The 19,192-nt window shown below is 50.0% G+C and overlaps 6 protein-coding genes across 6 annotated transcripts; 2 read left to right on the top strand and 4 right to left on the bottom strand.

Moving 5' to 3' along the window:
- Window positions 1-50: 50 nt before the first annotated feature.
- N7458_005943 (uncharacterized protein) lies at window positions 51-640 on the bottom strand (the record flags this gene model as incomplete). The annotated part of the gene is made up of 2 exons (XM_056909325.1): window positions 51-371; window positions 422-640. 2 exons carry the CDS (start codon window positions 638-640, stop codon window positions 51-53), a joined length of 540 nt encoding a protein of 179 aa, XP_056765029.1.
- Window positions 641-2,909: 2,269 nt separating this feature from the next.
- Window positions 2,910-3,701, bottom strand: N7458_005942 (uncharacterized protein; the record flags this gene model as incomplete). The annotated part of the gene is made up of 2 exons (XM_056909324.1): window positions 2,910-3,365; window positions 3,393-3,701. 2 exons carry the CDS (start codon window positions 3,699-3,701, stop codon window positions 2,910-2,912), a joined length of 765 nt encoding a protein of 254 aa, XP_056765028.1.
- Window positions 3,702-7,487, bottom strand: N7458_005941 (uncharacterized protein; the record flags this gene model as incomplete). Its single annotated transcript, XM_056909323.1, has 3 exons — window positions 3,702-4,208; window positions 4,352-5,763; window positions 6,299-7,487. The coding sequence occupies 3 exons, from the start codon at window positions 7,485-7,487 to the stop codon at window positions 3,702-3,704; spliced, it is 3,108 nt and encodes a 1,035-aa protein (XP_056765027.1).
- Window positions 7,488-9,919: 2,432 nt separating this feature from the next.
- On the top strand, window positions 9,920-11,155 carry N7458_005940 (RasGEF domain-containing protein; the record flags this gene model as incomplete). The annotated part of the gene is made up of 3 exons (XM_056909322.1): window positions 9,920-10,333; window positions 10,382-10,843; window positions 10,892-11,155. 3 exons carry the CDS (start codon window positions 9,920-9,922, stop codon window positions 11,153-11,155), a joined length of 1,140 nt encoding a protein of 379 aa, XP_056765026.1.
- A 2,844-nt stretch (window positions 11,156-13,999) lies between these two features.
- N7458_005939 (uncharacterized protein) lies at window positions 14,000-15,045 on the bottom strand (the record flags this gene model as incomplete). The annotated part of the gene is made up of 2 exons (XM_056909321.1): window positions 14,000-14,879; window positions 14,939-15,045. 2 exons carry the CDS (start codon window positions 15,043-15,045, stop codon window positions 14,000-14,002), a joined length of 987 nt encoding a protein of 328 aa, XP_056765025.1.
- Window positions 15,046-16,535: 1,490 nt separating this feature from the next.
- N7458_005938 (uncharacterized protein) lies at window positions 16,536-18,872 on the top strand (the record flags this gene model as incomplete). Its single annotated transcript, XM_056909320.1, has 1 exon — window positions 16,536-18,872. One exon carries the CDS (start codon window positions 16,536-16,538, stop codon window positions 18,870-18,872), a length of 2,337 nt encoding a protein of 778 aa, XP_056765024.1.
- Between the last annotated feature and the right edge of the window lie 320 nt (window positions 18,873-19,192).

Genomic DNA, 19,192 nt, shown 5'->3' with positions numbered 1-19,192 from the left:
AATAAGACATGAAACAGCATGATTTATCAACATGACAGCGTGGCTGCGCTTTATCCTGCAAATGGGTAGCATGGGAGAAAACCTTTGACAGGTGCCCTACAAAGGGGACATTTCTTTGGCGTCTTAGGGTTCTCTGGGTTCTCTGCACATGACAAGCAAAACATGTGTCCACATGCAAGCGTCGCCCAACGATCTGGGTGCTCGTAGCAGATCTTGCACCGTAGCTTTTCCCTCAGTTGTATGAGTACCTCTTTTCCTTTTTGGTGCTCGTTCCTCTTCAGACGAAGTTCGTCCCGGAGCATTCGGTTTCTCTCTCGTAACATCGTGATTTCACCGTCAAATGTGGTTCGAAGTTTTTTGAAAGCGTCATCCTAGTGCTTCATTAGCCACGGAAGAAGGAAGTGCTGCGAGGAGCTCGTACCAAAGTAGACCGCTCCTTCGTTTCTGTTCTTCTTCTTTTCCGTGATGATGTCGAGCCAGTCGTATCATCGATTGATTCAGCGAGCACCCTCTCATAATCTAGGTATCTGTAATCCCGCCGAGGGCCTCTTCTAAGTCGTGAAATACGTAGCTCGGGGCTCTGTATTTCATCGTCATCGACGATAATGATCGGGCTCGCCATAGTGCCACTAGTCGCCATACTGGGGGGGGGAGAAAGCCGGTATCACCTCGCAAGATAGGAAGTAAAAGTAAATGGAGAACTAGAAGCTGGTGCCAGTCGGGGGAAAGAGGCCCTTTATATTTTTGTGACCCAGCATCGACTGAGTCAGCTCCGGGAAGTACCTGGACACTGGCGCCATAGCAATAGTCCAGGCGGCTTTGCACGATTGGACGTCAGCCCGTGATGGAATGAGACCAGGCCATAGCGTTTCATGCGCCACCCCGACAAGACGACAGTGCATATCCATATTTAGGTCGGTACCACTCGTCTGACCGAGTGCACCTTGTTCAACAAGCAGGCCTAGACGGGTACGCACAGAGAAGTCTTAATCTCGGACCGCAAAAGCCCTGGCAGGATTGCAGCCAGACGATACCTGTCTGCCAATCGTGCCCATGTCGGTAGGCAGTGCAGAGGACTACTGCAGAAGTGATTTGACTACCCTGCCTGTCCATATGCTATTTTAGGACTGCGCTGTGTTATCGCTAGCGGGTTGGCTGAGCCCTGCTTGCCAGTCGTTCGAGGGCCCAGGAGAGAAGACGAAACGTGCAGGACGGACTAACGCAGAGGTAATGGCCCGACAGCACCTCCAGTCCGCATGATGCCGGTGCTGTAGGAGTATAGCCTGTTTCCTATCCGTTCATCCTGTCCCCTTTGCTGATCGATAGTGAAGCCAACGAGGATTTGGTAACTGTCGGGACATATCCTCCCGTCAGAATAAGCAAAGACATGTTGTACGTAATCTTGCTAAGCTGCGGCTCCCGCCGTATGGATTCAGGGGCATTGGACGAGGACCTGGAACATACATCTATCTACATCATCAATTTACTTTCTGCTTTTGGACCATACATGCTGTCCACTTAACTGTGTACACAGTACCTAGCTGGTGATACCAACAGTAACACGGCAAAGTTGGCAACTGGGTCGAACTGTATAGACACGCATAGTGCGAACTGCAGCGTAGGTCGAGGAGAAATCGACTGTTTGCACGCGATCAGACGACGTCGCGTTACGGCCTTTCAGATTCGGAGGCCATTCGAGGAATTGGACGTCAGCCCGCGATTGACTCGCATGAATGACTAGCTCACTCGTCCACTTCATCTAGTAGCCACACCGCAAAGCACGGTTGCTAATTCTGGCGCACGACTGCACATCGTCTGCGCCCAGTGTACACCACCGGGTCAATTGAGCTCTGCCTGCCAATCGTTCTATCGTCAAAGAGAGCAAACGAAACACTCCCACCGTTCTCTATATCCAAAGTCGTGTTGAATGAGCCTGCCGACCCCTGTGATCTAATGCTCTCATGTCAATGCTTATTAAATGGGGGCTAGGCTCTATAGTAGTCCCAGCCCAATGGTCCTAGCCACGCGGCAGAGCGAAGCTTACTGAGCTAATGTATAGAGGTGTTATATACACACACACACAATTCATTAACGCCCGGCGGCTAAGCCGAAAGGGCAACTATTGCTGATCTATCGATACAGGTCCTAATGTATATATGCAGTATCTCCTTCGAGCCCATACATGGATCTTTTCAGTATATGTCCTCTCAGCTGTCAATATCATAGGGATCCTTGTGGGTTAGTAATTTTGTTAGTAGACTGGCTTGAAGGCGCTTCTTCAAGTGTTCAACATCCTATCCTCGGCAGTTGAAGCGCGTCTACCATCTCTGGCACAAGGTGGTAGGAGTAGGTTAGTTCGGGGGAGGGTGTAATTGTGTTGGTCGACGTAACTAGGCGACATCGAGTCGGCCCGTGGTGACTGCGAATCGTATTGAAGCTCGCACTGCCTCCAAATTCGGTGTCCATCCGTGATAATCAGAAGGCGATTTCCCGCCCAGGAAGAGGGAGAGATTTCCCCGGTGAATATGCGTACATTGCAGCAGTGCTATCCGTTGTATGGTCCACTTCCGACATCGAAAGAGGAAGTGTTCGACGGTCTCTCTTGCTTGTCCACATGCACACTGGTCCGTCTCTGCAACGTTGATCCGATAGAGATAGCTATTGAGTCTAGCTATGCCGGTCCGGAGTTGGGCCAGCACGCTCGCTTCTTTCCACGATAATCGATCATACAGCTGTCGGGTGTGTTTTCCTGGAAGTGCTGTATCCACTCGTTTAACGTGTCTCCCTACGTTCTCTGGCAAGGCTTTGCTGGCAACTGCCTGGGACCGAGCGATATTCAGTGTTGTCGACTTCATCCTGGGGACCGATGCTTGTGGGGTAGCATCCTTCTGGGTCGCAGTTCTGGCCTGCTATTTAGCCAGACCTAGCAGTTTATTGTCCTTGCTGGTAGGGACCCAAAGAATATTGACATGGTTTCCGTTTCTCCGCAGTCTTCTCATCAACTTGTATATTTGGCAGACGAACTCCTGGCCTGACTGTTGTCGAGGGTTCCTTATCGTGAGAGCCGCCGCTTTGTTGCTCGTGAGCAACCTGATCCGGTAATCTTTCAGTCCCACTAGCATGTTCAATGTATGTGCTATTGCTGCCAGCTCCGCGGAGAATGGATTTTGCTCTGATCTTGCGCCCAATGTCACCGAAAAGGTCTTTAGCTTCAGTTTTCGATATCGAGGTGGCTGTTTCTCGATCGCCACGCCAAATCCTACGAGCCCGTTCCGTGCCGAGCTGCTGACTGCGGCTTGCATTGATCCGCCCGGTACTGTCTGTGAGTCCGGCATTGCTTCAACATCGGTCTGCATGCGTGTCTCCTATGGTGCTAATGTAAACGGATTGACGGTTTCCAGTGTCTCCATCTTAATGCTTTTCAGCGCGTCTGCCACCTGGTACAGCGGTGAACGGTGGTACCTCCTGAATTTCTTGATCCCTGCTGTACTCCTGCGGAGCGGATTGGTTTCTGGCAGGGTGTGAATGTCCGTCCACATTTTCACGGCCCGTCTCCAAAAGCGGTGTTGTGCAGCGGCAATGTGAGCCTCCGCCTCCGCTACGCTGGTCGCAACTGTGAGAAATGTCCCTATAATTGCTTGCGCTCCCACTCTTTGGACTCGGTTGATCGGCCCGATGGCCTTATCCTTGCAAGCGTGCATCTAGATACTAGAGGCGTAGTCTACTACCGGAGCTACCGTCGATGTGAAAAGCTGACGTGCTGTTGCTGGGGAGAGGCCGCGAAGTCGCCGAAGCTCCATCGCTGCCTCTAGGCCTTTAGACGCTGCCCTCGCGATATGTTCCTTGTACTTGAGTCTCGCATCCATGAGGACGCCCAAGATCTTGACGTGGTCTTTGGGCTCAACGGTCTGTCCCTTGATGGTGAAAGGCCCCTGGTCCGATTTGTAAGCTTTGGGAGCGAAGTGTATGATGGCTGTTTTGTCTGCCTCAAAAGTCGCTCCGCTCCTTTTCTCCCAGTCGAGTGCTTCAGTGATAATTGCTTCAATGCCCTCCCGATTACTCTGCGCCGTTGGTCCGGTCATCCACGCGGTAAAATCATCCACAAACGCGATTGCTCCTCCCTGGCTGTTGATCTGTCGTTGTACGAGGTCTGCGTTGAAGAAAAGGAACAGGATTGGGGACAGCGGCGAGCCCTGCGGCAGTCCCGCCTGTGGCAGGATTGGACCTCAGATAGTTGCCCATTGATTTGAATGGTCGCCGTTCGTTCCGAGCAGAACGCCTCAACCCACCGGAGCAGATCCTCCGGTATGCCTCGCGCTTTCATCCTTTGAAGCAATCGTTCTTTGCATACTCCATTGTAGGCTCCTTTGACATCGAAGCTGATCAAGCTCAATACCCGTCGGCCGCGCCACGCCGTGTAGATTTGCTCTTGCAGAAGCGCGAGTGCTTGCTCCGCGGACCGCTGCTTTCGGGCTCCGAAGTGGCTGGTTGGGAGCAAGCCGTACGTCTCCACCGCGTGTGAGATCCTTTCTGCCACCACTGATTCTAGTATCTTGCCCAGCGTCGCGAGGAGTGAAATTGGTCTCCATGCTTTGGCAATGACGTAATTTTCTTTATTTGGCTTTTTGAGCGGTATGATCTTCGCGTGTCTCCACTGCCGTGGCAATGTGCCTCCTTGCAGTGAGGCTTGGAATAGATCAAGAACCCTGTCCTTGACCGTGGGCCACGTCATCTTCCAGACTATCACCGGCAGGCCGTCTTCGCCAGGCGCTTTCCAAGACCTCGCCGCCAACAGTTGCCTCTCTACCTCATCCATCGTGACGGCTGGCATTTCTACTGGTGCTCTTTTTGGTCTCGTCCCTTCATCGTCAATGATATCCGGCAGAGACGGGAAGAACGTGGTCAGCAATTCTTCTGCTTGCTCCTTGTGATCGGTGGTAGTCGTTCCGTCTGCTCTCAGGAGCTGCGGGACCTTCCCAAACGCTCCGTCGTCTCCCGATTTCAGGTATTTAGCGGCTTTCCATATGTTATCGTTGTCTGCAAGGAATTCGTTCCAGTGCTTTTTCTTTTGTTGCCGGATGGCATCGTGGTATTGCTTCGCCTCGCCTCCGGCCATCTCTTCTAGATAGGGTACTTTTCTCCCCGCCCGTCGCTCCGAGCGGGCGTGATTTCTCCAGTATGTGTATATTTGACGGAGCTGTGTCAAGTCGTCTGTCCACCATCGCTTTGCGTGTGGTGACGGTTTGGCCTTCGGTGTCAAGGCATGCACCGCTTCTGAGACAGCCGACATGAGTCGATCGGTTTTCTGCTGCACCGTGCCCTCCAATGGAGTGGCGGCCAGGGTGTTCGCAATTCTGGCATTAATCTCTCTCCATGGAGCGTTTTTCAGCAGGAGTCGTTCCTGATACTTTGGGGGCGACCATGGGGCATCGAATACAGTCTCAATGGCGCAGTGATCCGAACCGTGCTCTGTCCCGACTATGGCACACTTGACCATGGAGTCTGTCAGGTTTTCCGAGGCTAGGACGAGGTCGATCGTGGACTCGCAGTCCCCACTATGCCCTGCGCCATGCCATGTCTTTGTGCCTCGTTTGAGTAGACTGCTGAGGGCAAATTCATTCATGAGGTCGATGATTGGATCCGCTTCGCCTTGTCTTCCCAAAGACACGTCGTCTCCTCCCCAGAGTTGATCATGACGGTTAAAATCACCCACAATTATGATCTCCAACACCGTGCCCGTGTCTCGCCGTACCTCTGTGATTGCTTTGCGTAGGTGATCGCATGCTTCGAGCAATGCCGCGGCATCTCCTCCTCTCTACGTAAACTGATCCCATAAAAATCTGTCGCCCGGGGATCCGAATGACCGCCGCCGTCAGATCCGGGGACTCGATCCGCACTTGCTCCGCTTCAACATCCTTATTGATCCAGAGCATACTTCGAATTGCCCATCTGCCTTCTCTCCAGGTGGAACCAGTTTCGTCCATTTGTGATGTCCCATCGGGGTTGTCAAAAGCCGGCCTTGAATTCTCCTCGCTTGGGGTTCCTGAATTGCTAGTGCCACTGCCCCCTGGGTTTCTTCGTCGTTCATCAAGCTGTCATGTACCGCCCCCTGTTTCCTCACATTTAGTTGGATTATTCGGAGGGTTTTATTCATGACGTGACGGATAGAGCTTCCGGCAGTTTTTGCTGTACGATTCATGTGGGCCTCCGCATGGAACGCACTTTAGCACCGTTTGGTCGCAGTTACTATGGCGATGGCCGTCCGTGGCGCATCTTGCACATTTCTGGACGTTCTTACACTGGAACGCCTTGTGGCCAATCTCCTGGCAGTTGTAGCATTGCATCGGTCGTGGTCGATATTCGAAGGTGCTGGTCACGCCAGACTCTCCCCCAGCGTGAAAGAACCCGTCGGCCAGGAGTCTCCGTGCGTCAGCACCTTTGGTAAGGTAAACGACCATTGACCCATAGGCCTTCGCACTCTCCTTTCTACTGAGCCATGCGATCTTGGCCACTCTAGCTTCGTTCTCCTCGCTGAAGGCTGCCGCAGCTCCGGCTCGGATCTCATCATTTTCATCCAGGACTGCGGCTTTGTTGACGCTATCGACTTTGATCGGGTAAAGCTCGTCCCGAAGTACCCGGGCTCCCGCGCCGATCTTTGCTTCCGCCACTTTCTTGACCAACTGGTGTTCGGCTTCATCGCGACACGCTATTCTGATCCGGTTCGTGTTCTTCGGGTCCACGGTGACGGCGCGACAACGCCAGTGCATGTGGTCTTCCATCGTCCGGATCTCTGTCTCGACCGTCGCCCGGATTGGGCCTGCGGACATCCTCTCGTTTCCATTTTCTGCCATCCTCGAGGTGTCTATTGTGCAATATAACGTATCGGTGACAGTGGTTGGTGTTGTGTTCGACGTTGAAAGAGTCCGTATGTTGCTCGGGTGACTGAGTGGGGGAGTACGGGCGACATCTGCATAGGACGGGGAACTTGTGAGGGCGGGAGGGCTGATTGCATCACGCAGGGATTGAATCTCGCGGAGGATCTCATCGTGGCCGTTCTGGGAGCATGGCTCGGAGGGGGCTTGCGGTGTCGGGAGTCCATCTGTCAGGGTCTGTAGCTCCAGTCGAACTTCTGCAAGGGCGGCACTGAATTCTTCTTTGATTTTCTGCAGTTCTCTCTTATGCAGATCATCTCGTAGTCTGATCTCTCTTCTGAGTTTAACGAGCTCTCGTACAAGTTCAGATGCGTTCGGGTCCTCGCTCTCTGTCGAGGAGTCCGACGTTACCGCTTCACCTTGGGCAACTGGCTTGCCCAGGTTCTTCCCCCGCTGGGAGCGCGTGATTCTCCGCTCGGTGTCGATCTCTTGCTCTCGAGCATAGTTATTTAGTGGCCTTGTGGTGCGTTTCGGCCTCGACAATCGTGGAGGTGAATCTTCGTGTTCGTCGCGGTCGGGAGGCTCAGGGGTTCGCGTCTCGGCCCGTCCCGCCATTTTTGTTTCCTCGCGTCGCTCACGATACGACCGTTCAATTCAACCACGGGTACAGATCGCACAGATATGGTGTTATATACTGTACGATCCGTCACTTTGGAGCCCGAAAGCAGCGGTCCACGGAGCAAGCACTCGTGCTCCTTCAAGAGCAAATCTACACGGCGTGGCGCGGCCGACGGGTATTGAGCTTGATCAGCTTCGATGTCAAAGGAGCCTACAATGGATCTTGCAAAGCAACCATTTATCAGCAAAGAATACCATTAGGGGGTCTGAGAGCAATCCAGGTACTTCAACCCTTAATACCCAGATCTTATTGATGATACTGAGGCAAGTAGATACCCTTGCTCTTGCTAGTCGACTAGATGGACTTCCATTGGCAATCGTCATCGCCGGGGCCTTCATGCGTGAAACTGGAACTAGCATCACTGAGTACTTGCAGTATTACCAGGACTCTTGGTCCGACCTACAGCTGCAATCTAATCCTGAGCGCCAGTACCAACAAGGTAACATGCTACAAACATGGATGATCTCATATCATGAAGTCCAGAAGCGGGACCCGCACGCAGCGGAGTTGCTCCTTTTACTTGCTCACTTCGATAATCGAGATATCTGGTATGAATTAATAAAAAACAGCCATTATAGCTCGAATGTTCCTCTTTGGCTTGAAAGGACCATATTAAGCGGACTGGCGTTCAAATCCGGTGTCAAGACTCTCATCGGGTTCTCTCTCCTTGAGACTAAGGAAAAAGGGGGAAGCTATACGATACACCCAGTGGCACAAGACTGGTGCATTCATCTTTCCGGCACAGACGAAAATGTGGATTCGACCCAGCTCATTGAACTGGCATTGATATCTGTTGGATACACTGTCCCAACTTCAAGTGACAGAAATTATTCTGGGCTTCAGCAGCGGCTTATTCCACACGCGAATTATGTACGTCATGGGGATTGGTCAGGTGACAACATTGATATTGCGGTACCGGGAGCATTCAGTGGTTTAGGGAATCTCTACAAAGATCAGGGAAAGTTGAAAGAGGCAGAGGAGATGTACCAGCGAGCACTAGTGGGCTGTGAGAAGCCCCTCGGTCCAGATCATACGTCCACTGTCAACAACCTTGGTGTTCTCTACTCTGATCAAGCCAATGGGTACCATGTACCACTCGTATCAATCATGAGCTCACTAGGGAAATTTGACATCGTAGTGGCTAATTTTACTAATAACATTGACCAGAATCTTCAGCTCCCCACCTTTCATTTGGGCAAAGAGATCGTAGTGGAAGTGGTGCAATAAATGCTATGGCCTGACTTATGCTGGTAACCAATCTCTTGGACCATGTCCTCGAACCGGAGTGCATGACCACAATGATAGTGGCAACTACACGCTCAAGATTAATGCAGGTAATCCGCCCGGGACACAGAGCAGATGGGCGTGGTGCAATAGGTGTCAAGCACTTTGGTTTACTGGAAGTGAGGCAGCTCGCTGCCCTCAGACTCCTTTTGGCTTCCACAACGCAGATGGTTCTGGCGATTACGCTATTGCTCACGATACAAATTCGCCACGATTTAAAGAATAGAGGGGCCCAGATGATAACCAAATATTGAGCAGATGGCCGGGAGATGGTTGGGAAACGCTTCGGAAGAAACAGAACGAGGGCCAGGAAGTTTAGGATCTTTATATTAAATTCATTTCCGGGATATCCCGGTCTACCATGTGAAACTACGGAAATAAGAGTTGCAGTTATGTGCGTCCATCCGTACTTGGGGCGAATGTCGTTAATTAAAAGGGACGGAAGCGGGGCTTGGTTGTTATTGGGATTGTTGATTCACTGGAACTAGGCACACCGTACCCAGCATTTTCTCGATAAACCCTTAGCACATGTTGATCAATCGAATTATGTTTTCATGCGTAGCTCTGCGCTGAATGATCACCAGTCGTATTTTCATCGAGGGCGCATAATAACAACGTCTAAGCGTTCCGTATCTATAGTTGGAATGCGGTACCTTCAATTTGAGGCCGTGCTGGATCAAATGCAATGAGATACAGTTCGACCTCAGAAGCCCCAAGTAAATTAGGATATGAAGACTGTAGCAAATGTTGAAAGTTAGGCATGCGTTTTCTTGATGGACTGGCGCCTAGTGTTTGTCCGGATCGATTTGGAACTGCGGCACCTTCAAGGGTACCATTAACGTGGGGATTTTTGACAGCACCTTGGGTTTTCTCATTTGTCTGCTAGAACTACCATCCTTTGGCAACTATCGGCATACTGTACCTCAAAGATAAAGCGGAGCGTTGACGCATCGTTCGCCTGCTTGCGCTCTTAAGCCTCTGTTGGCATTCGGCCTGTATCTGCAAATTAGAACCGTCTACTTTCCCCCCAGGACAAACAATCTCGGTTATTCCTTTCCCCGGAATCTGCATACTATCATTGCAAATGGCCGACCGGGTGCCCCAAGTGCCGGCTATACGACACTCGGTATTTGAAGTGCCATGGCCAATGGTGGATTTGGAGGTTACCCGACAACTTGAGGACGCAGATTTATCGAGTGACAACAACGGCTTTCCTAGCGCCCGCCATTGTAGAAAGGTGTCATTGAAGGACAGCCCAGTATCCTGGAAAATTTTCTCAAAGCATGAAGATACCGGGGCTGTCACCATGCAACTCCTGCGGGAGAGCTGGAATATGTTCAAGGGTCTGGGTCTCCGGGACTGGGCTGATGATGTGTTGGGTATGCCGTCGACCAAGATGAAGATCTTCAGGCTATATTACAGCAGACTAGCATTTTCGCTGTTTTCTTTCCTTCGTCAAGTTCCTGATGAGATCACCACATACGATTCTATAGTATCGGTATGAACACACACTCTGTCTTGGACACGCCCAGACTAAACATGGTAGACCATTCGAACACACGATCGCTTCCTTTACGCCAGTCTCCTGCACGGTCTCACGCACGCCAAAGATCGCAGTCCGTACCCGGCTTTGACACTGGATACATCACCTATTACGACCCCAGTCAAAGACTTACTGTCAAATCCGTCGCCCGACATCATCTGTCAGTTCGCGGTCCTCGAAACTCGCTACCAGCGATATTGCAGAAGGGCAGACCTTGCGAATGGGTCCTATTTCCAAATTGCCACCACATTACTGACTCTTGTCAGCGATCAGTCTGTAGTCAGTGGCTCGAGAATCCTGACTCGCGACATACTACCGTCCTTTCGCCAAATCAGTCTTGAGGGTGTCTGGAACGATGACTGTCATCTGAAAGCGCTCGCACGTCGATGGAGCTGCCTCTGCCACGAGGCAGAGGAGATTGCAGCTTCAGGACGGCTGAACACCAAGCTACTGGGGCTCGCTCAGGTTGGTTCTATTATATTATCCAATGAGCTGGTAACTCACACTGTCTAGGATCTCTACAACCACCGAGATTTTTTCTCGCTTACGGCAATTTTACGTGGGCTATCAAACGGAGGCGTCGGGCTGGAACCTGTATTATCTGCATTCCTTGATGACAGTCGGAATTATGGACAATATCGTCTCAACCTGCACAAGGAGCCTTGCCTTCCGTTTATTTACCCATTTATCAAAGACCTGAAGTTGGGAAATCATAAGGCTGTACAGGGGATCTTTGGTTTCCTTTGCTACGATCAAATCTTCACACAGGCTATGTGATTCCGTGCTGGCATCTTTCTGAGCATTTTTTCTGGATCAACTAAGGCTTGGGCTGCGGCGGGGAACGACAATTTCCAAGGATGCTTTTCGTATTTTAGTTCTAATGACTGGCTGATATTCTTCGATACTGTCACTGTACTGTATAGGCACTGTTGTGAAAATGAAGTAAAGAAAGCCCGTTCATCCCCAGATTCTGGTTCTATTCGCCATCCCTAATCCAAGCTCTCCCAAGAGCACCAAAGTACTAGATACTCGGTCTTCCACTGGCCGTTTTGGGTAACTTTTCTTTTTGCTATCGCTTTGATCGGTTTGATCTAAATAGAATGGTGAGACAAGGCTGGCCGCAACATAGGGGTTGTCTCATACCGTTCGGTCCTCGTGGCTTGTGTAGTCATATATTATGCTCATGATCGGGTCCTCCGCATTGGAGCTGTTGTCTGAGAAGTAAGAGAGCTGTTCTGTATCGGAAGCAACGAATGCCCGATCTTCACTCATCTCCGAAGGGACATAATCGGAGTCAAGTTCTGAGTTTGGGACACCCTGGGGCTCTGAATCCTGAGAACCCAGCGTGGTTCCGCTACAAGACGTGTCGTCATAACAACTTGGTGGTGACATAAGTCTACTTCAAAGCGTTCAATCGGGGCTAGACTTGTGACGAGTGATCAATCATAATACTGATGAGAAACTCTTCTTATAGGAAATACATGGATTGAGTCGGAGCTTTATCGGTTCAATTCACCACCTCTCGAAAACAATGTGCATTCTCCAGTGTCTAAATCAAGATTTGAGTGCTTGATTTGAACGAGACGAGAACACACTAACACGCAATCACTTGGCGTGTATTTCATAAATGCTTCCAGATCGAAAGCGATAGTGTTCAAATTGTCTCTATTTATTTCTGCAGATGGTTGCTTCTAATGATAGAGACGAAAGTTCAAGATTACACGGCGGCCGAGTCCCCGGCATTTGAGAATCTCAGTACGCTGTTGGCAGAGCCTATAAAAAGCCTAAATTGACTATAATGTTTAGAAGCAACTATGCATATCGACATTGCTTTCTATATGAGTTTGACCTTTTATATGAAGCATTCCAAATGAACAATCTGCTCAGATGGCATCCCGTGTGCTCGCTTGGTTAGTTACAGTGTTTTCGATCCCGGTACGTTCTGTGCCCGTCCCCGAAGCTCACAGCTGCTTAACTAAAACGATTAGGTTACTAGTCTCGTTATTGATCCAGGTCATCGGTCACAAAATGTGAAGGTATGGTAATTTATTGTATTTTAACCGTAAATCGATCTGACAGAGATTATTCCGAATGATGTTTCTAAGACTCTGCAGTCGCCCGCTCCGTGCAGTTCTTGCAACGTTGAAGAGAGCCTGATGCAAGATGTTTCCAAATCCAGTATGTAGAAAAGGCCACAGTAGACAAATCATCAACTAACCAAACGTGTAGAGTTTCATTCAGCCCAGTCTCATATAATACATCCGCATTTGACCCGTCACAGTATGCGGCAAATTCGGCCAGACGACCATTCATCTTGATCTTCTTTGCCTGCTCGGTTGCCGTCGGTCAGTTGCAAAGGGGCTGCCTGTAGTTTAGCCTTCAATGTTTAGAAAGTTCAAGTATAAGTTAATCCAGAGGCAGGAGGCCGATCGTAGCTCTGGAGGAACTCCCACAGAAAACTACTGAGTACGATTCAGGGAGGCCGTGGATTTGGCGCACGTTACCCTGGTACATGTCCAAATAACTTATGCACCCGCTAGCTATCCAGTGATTGTAGCCAACGTGTAACTGCATTTATCAAATCGGCATTTGAAATTTCAGAACTTCTCGGTCGACAATTGGAACTCAAATAGGATATCTTTATCCTTCGCTGTATCTATCAAAATTGAGATAATGCCTGCCGGCTGTTGCTATTTCTTCGGACCGCAAGTATCTTGTCCTGGAGAAGGGAGAATTTTTATCCCTCTCTACGTAGTTAATTTTGACCGACTCTGGTAAGTAGTTCTTGTGCTAGAGTACAGGCGTATCAGCTCACATAGAGATGGATGGCTGATAAAGAGCCCATCAACTGTCAACTAGGGTTAATTGGGTGGTCAATCTTTCACATTTGTGCATGCCTGCATGTGCCCCTAGTCCACCCAGTGATTGAACTACACAAATGCAAATAACCTTGTTAAATGAGCGGCTGATGCGAACTAAATGAAGAATGATGGACTGAAATTGTCATTTACACAGCCTGTCAATTTGATGCGTGAAGCCAATCCAGGTTATTAACCCTGGCGAATAAACCAAAATAGTCCACTAGAGATGTCTTGACTGCCTACACAAAATGCTAGAACTAGGCAAATATACGAAGCATCCGGTTTGCCCTAGACCAATGGATCAGGGAGCGGACGTCAACAAGCAGGGGGCCGAGCACAGCAATTTGATGATACAAAACAGTGCGTAGATATGGTGATTAACTGTCAGCGATCTGAATGGCAGAGACCCAGGGTTATGAATGGCCTCCATCACTTCTCACTTCTCCCCTCTCACTCCTCTCTTCTCTCTTGTCTTATTGTTGCGAAATGCACTCTTTTCTTGAAAACGAGGCTATTATGACGGGCAATGCGCCGATGGCCATACTAGGACACTCAAATATCTGGGGAACCAGGAAAGACTAATCAAGTCTGTATTAGTCAAGGTGATTTTGAGAATGCGTGTGCTGGATACAAGTCGGCGAATCCTCAGCATATGTTCCAGAGACCGCGGATTATTCTTACAGTACTGCTCTTGAAGTTTAATGATATGATAAAATATATGCCAGCGTCTATACCCTCTGATAGCGACACTCTGTAATTCTTATATTTCATCGCGGTCGAAATTTGATCTAATCAAATTTAGCCGTGCAGCACCCACTGATGCAGCAAACACCGGGTTAACCAGTTCCTTGTGTTTATCGACGACCACAGTATTGATGCCAAACTGCTGTTGCTTGCGCAAAACATCTTCGAGTACGTCGTGTAGAAGATGGTCCTGTGATGATTCACCTAACAAGACCACGTTGCTGAGTGACTTGAGCATCTCGCCGTTGTATTCGATGGGCATCTCGACGATGTCTCGAAGCGCTCTTGTGAGCTTGGCCCGACAATCCTGGGGTGATCCTTGCGACCCAAGCTGGGTTTCATGTAATACTCGCAAATCTTCATATACTCCACACTCTTCGAAAATCAATAGGGCGGTCAAAGCGGAACGTGTATACTCCACACTAAGGAACGCCTGTGCCGGGTCTTTCTGGTCTGGAGGGTAGCCACACTTTCCGGGGCCAATGCCATATACATGGAGTGCTACTAATATGCCAGCGGGGGTTGCAGGAGCTGCAGGGATGGACATAGATATGAACTTGGCGGTGGAGCGAAGGGTATCAAAGAAAGTGTCAGAGATTGGGAATGGGACGGTGATTTCAGCTGTTGGCACCGGGGCCTCTAGATAAGACTCGACGGCTATCTTTAATGACTTGAGCATCCCCGAAAGGGATTCATGGGAGTGATTGTGACCACCGAGCCAAAGTGGCAAGTAGTCGCGAAATGATGGCCAGCCCACTGTGGTCTGGGCGTCGGGGGCAATGTAAGCATAGTCCTTCTGGACATCCGCTGTACGCATTCGTTGCTTGTAGGTGGGATTGCCTTCAATCTTGGCGACCTCCACATGGGAGCCATTAGGGAATTGAATACTTGCAACACTATTGGGCAGGTTAGTTCGCGATCGAGTGGTTCAGCGGGGATAGTATTTTGATCATACCCATAGTCAAGGGTCAGCTCGAAGCCAACGCCATATTCCGGCTTGGCGGAGACAAAGCCCACAGGAAGGAGGGCTGTTACCAGCAGAAACCATACCAGTGGAATCATGCTTGAAAAATGTGGGTTTGAATTTTCAACAGATTTGGAGAGTGAAACGTTGAAGGTGGAAGAAAGAGCTGGGAGTTCGGGAGTTTGGGGATGATGGACAATCAAATAACTGTGCCAAGTTGCCCCACACGGGTCAGCTGGGCGACTTGGCGTACTTGGCACACGCTGAATGCTCAACCCTCACAACCATCGTCATCACCAACCAGCTCTTTGCTTTTAGGCATCTCCCTATTGATTGAATGATCTAAGAATATACGGTTTTGTCACACACATTTGGACCCTTAACATAGCCCCATAGTTTCCCATATTCAGGACCTAGCAACATCATGCCGCTCGTCACGGGTGGAAACACGTGGCCAAATCGAAGGCTTCAACGTTCACTAGCTGAAGATAACGCACGATTCCATGAACACCTAGGGTGACGTGCAATAAGCAATAAACTTGTTCACTTAGCTCCAGGGGCCGCAATCTGGCTCTAATATCAGGGGTCAAGAACATAGGACAGGGATCAGAAATGGTGCAATTTGATGAGCGGAGTTTGTTTGCTTCGCTTTCTCTGGTTGAACGTCGTGTCTGAGGCCTAGAATTGATTTAGTGATATTTGACTTCCTCTATGAACAATAGTCACATTTGATAATAACCCTATAGATAATCGGCCATAAACCGTATAGCTTTTGACGATGATACCCAGTCGCACATAGGCAGATTTGGCGTTTCTTCTGCGAGCAAGCTGATATGAAAAAGCTTCCTGAACGGACGGTGTCAAAATTGCGGGTAAAATGCTGAAAGGACTATTGTCCGTGCGTTCCATATGCTCCACCCCGTTGATTAAGTTGACCCTAGTGCTTCATCCGCGATGCGGAGTTTCCACGTTACTCTTGAGGCCCTCTTGCCTAGACAATGCGTTATCTTGCCCAACCACATCCCTAGAGAAATTGAACAGTGACTCCTAGGAGGTTTGATACCTCCGTTCCCAGGAAGGAATAAGATACTGCTTGACTTGGGAGGCTGACAAAGATGAACGGCCACAACATGAGATCGAGATACCCATTTAGACATCTTGTTTACTATGTACAACGCAAGCTGGGGCGCAGCTATAGCTTTGTAAACAGAGGGCCCGACCCACAGGGATAATTGCCTTTTTTTGTTGTATTTCCATCTGTGGCAGGGAGCCTTGTCGTCGTGGAAAACCGCATTGGCCCTCTCTGTACTTCCTACATTCCATTGAGCTCCTACCCATGAGGAATGAGCCATATGGGAGAAGAAGGCTTTGACAATCAGTCTCGCCAGATATCAATGGTACAACAAGGGCTCAAGTGTATTCACGCTAACCTTCGCTAGGATTTTTGCCCCATCGAACAGCCTCGGGGGCCATTATGTTTAAGCTCGTCTACGATTTGATTTGTACAAGCTGTTGCTAGGAAGTACATATAAGGTCCTTTTGCCAAGAGACATTGATAACTTCTTTTTTTGAGTATCAAAATTTCAGGATGCGCAATTTCAGTCTTGCCCTTCTGTCACTATGCGGTCTCATTGTTGCAATACCTATAACTGATCCACCTCAAAGTGTGGACATTAACAACCCATCCTCATCGGATCCCAAGGCACCTCCCAAGCAGATTTCGTTCCCCAAACGTCCGGATAACCCTTTCCCCAATGGAATCCCAATACAACCGGACAAATGTGACGGGGAATTTCCTTCCGATGATTGCTTCCATGTCATGGGAGGCAGTGGTGGCTACCTCTATTACGAGAGCGACTCCGGCTGCAGCGACAATCAAAAGAATGTTCTCGAGACAGCTCTCTGGGAGGCGACGACACTGGCTTCTTATTCATCCATCTTCCCAAATAACGGGGAGGGCTCCAGAGGCTCTGCGTCAGCCCATTTCTACATGGGACCCGACTACCTATCGCAGAAAGACCGAATTTCCGGGAACTTGCAGCGAATTTCCGAGTTCAAGAGCGGCAAGACATCTGAGAAGGCATATATCACCATGAGTTGCAAAGACACCAAGAATCTGTGTAACGAGAGAGGCCAGGGAACTGTCGGTGGCTATGCGTGGACCTACAATGGGTGGTTTGGATACTATCATTACATCACCTTCTGTCCTCCTTTCTTTTCACTCGATAACATAGACCAGAAGATCACCGAGATAGAGAGCGAGCTCAGCGGTGGCAAGACAGAAAAGGCCAGCGACATGAGATATCTTAGAACCACTGGCCAGTACTTCCTCCACGAAATGATGCACACTCGCATTGCAGACGGCGGGAAGGAACCACACATCACCGATGAAGGTGTCGTGGAACCTGGTAGAACCTACCCTGGAAATCCCGCAGCATACGGGCCAAATCTTGTTCATAAGCTGGCCCAACGCCCGATTAACCAAAACGGTGGTGCAGCACGAGCATCGACGAACGCAGACAGCTATGCGATTCTGGCCAACTGCGCCTGGTGGTGGGATACCACTGGATACTTCCCTGGAGTGCCTGGAAAGTACGGTCCTTCCTCTGCAGAAGATGATTTTCCTATCTCGCTTTGGATTGATCTTGGCAACACCAGCTCTCCAAGTGAGTTCGACTTTGCCAGTCTGTTCTCTGCCGATGCAGAGGGCTTTGAAACCTCAACGACGACTATTTTAACTACCCAATCAACGACCGATATGACGGCAACAGCCACAGTGGATAACTCGCGCAAAGATTCATACAATTTCTCACCGATACCCCCGGAGGGACACTCAACCTTACCTGGAACTCGTCAAAGCCCCTTGTCTTTCTCAAGCTCTATTCCTCCTGCGGGCTCTACGTCAATCACAAGCAGCCTACGACTTGGAACAGGGCCCAGCTCCTCAGTTTCTGCAGAGACAAGTGTCGGCTCCTCAACCTCGTCGAGTACGAGTGCAACCATCAAGACTAGCGCATCCGTCCCGGATTGTCTGGCAGATGGGGCTCCGTGGTACAGCCCTACAAGTTGGTGCGACTGTGGACCAAGTTCTACCTATCCAGCACTACCTGCTACCTCTGGTGTTACGACAGCAAATTGTGAATACACTTCACTGCCAGCATCGACCATCCAGCCTACGAGTACGTCCGCCGCACCAACGAATATACCAGGCCAAGGGGGTATTCCCGCCTGTTTTGCGATTGCATCAAGCAAAGAAACATCAGCCTACTGTAACTGCGGTGGCACACTTGCTCCCACCCTCAATCCCACCGCTTCTGGGCTCATAAATTGTGCCTATACATTCTTGCCAACTGATTCCTACAACCCGGAGCAGACACCGCCATCTGTTACGCCACCCCCCTCATACGCGCCTAGAAAGTGCAATGTGCACATCGTGCAAGCCCTCGGACAAGAGTTTAGTGATCCAGAGGTCATCCTTGCCATCAATATCACTGACGCAAACGGCACCCTTATTGGCAGCAACAAGGGACACGTGGACTGGGGCCAAACACTAAACACAGACAGCCTGCTCCCATGGGTCCTCCTAGTGACTCCGCAGAGTGGCATCAGCAGCAAGAGACGCTCATCAGGGAAGCTCCTTCCAAAGAGGGTAGGAGGCCCTATTCACTCTAATCGGCCGTTGTTCGAACGCGGTCCAGTTGATTTTGCGTATGCTTCGCAAACGTGGGATACTTCCTCTTCACAATGCTCCGTGGGAGGATGGGATAACGGTGATGCGAACGACTTTTTTGCATCCCTGATCTCCAGTGAAGATTTCTTCCCTAATCGCCAAATTGGTTGTCTATTTGACTGCCCTGCCCCAGGCAATAGTGAGAAACGGGACATGGTTGAGCACCATGACGAAGAGTGGAAGCTGACTAGATAGTTCCAATCACGGTCAACATTAGTGTCGTCATTCTCACGGTTGTAACGGCAATCTACAGCAGCCCACAGCCGAATGGGCAACGAAGACATATCTACCGTGTATGCTGCCGAGCTCCGCGCCATCGAGGCAGCACTCACTTTAGTCCTGGAAAGTACGGGTCCGGGTGAGAACAGGCGAAAAACGGGCTCGTCATCTTCGCAAACAGCCAAGCGGCATTGAAGATGCCGTCGGGACAAGTCTACCTGGAAGGATGCCTCGACCTGATAAGGCAACACGCAGCCAAAGGCGTCCGGACTTAGCTCAGGTGGATACGTGCTCGT

This window comes from Penicillium daleae, assembly GCF_028827525.1.
Source record: "Penicillium daleae strain IBT 16125 chromosome Unknown utg000006l_segment0_segment0, whole genome shotgun sequence".
In the NCBI taxonomy this organism is placed as follows: Eukaryota; Fungi; Ascomycota; class Eurotiomycetes; order Eurotiales; family Aspergillaceae; genus Penicillium; species Penicillium daleae.
The sequence above is the reverse complement of the archived record's forward strand: the minus strand, read 5'-3'. Positions and strand labels throughout refer to the sequence as shown.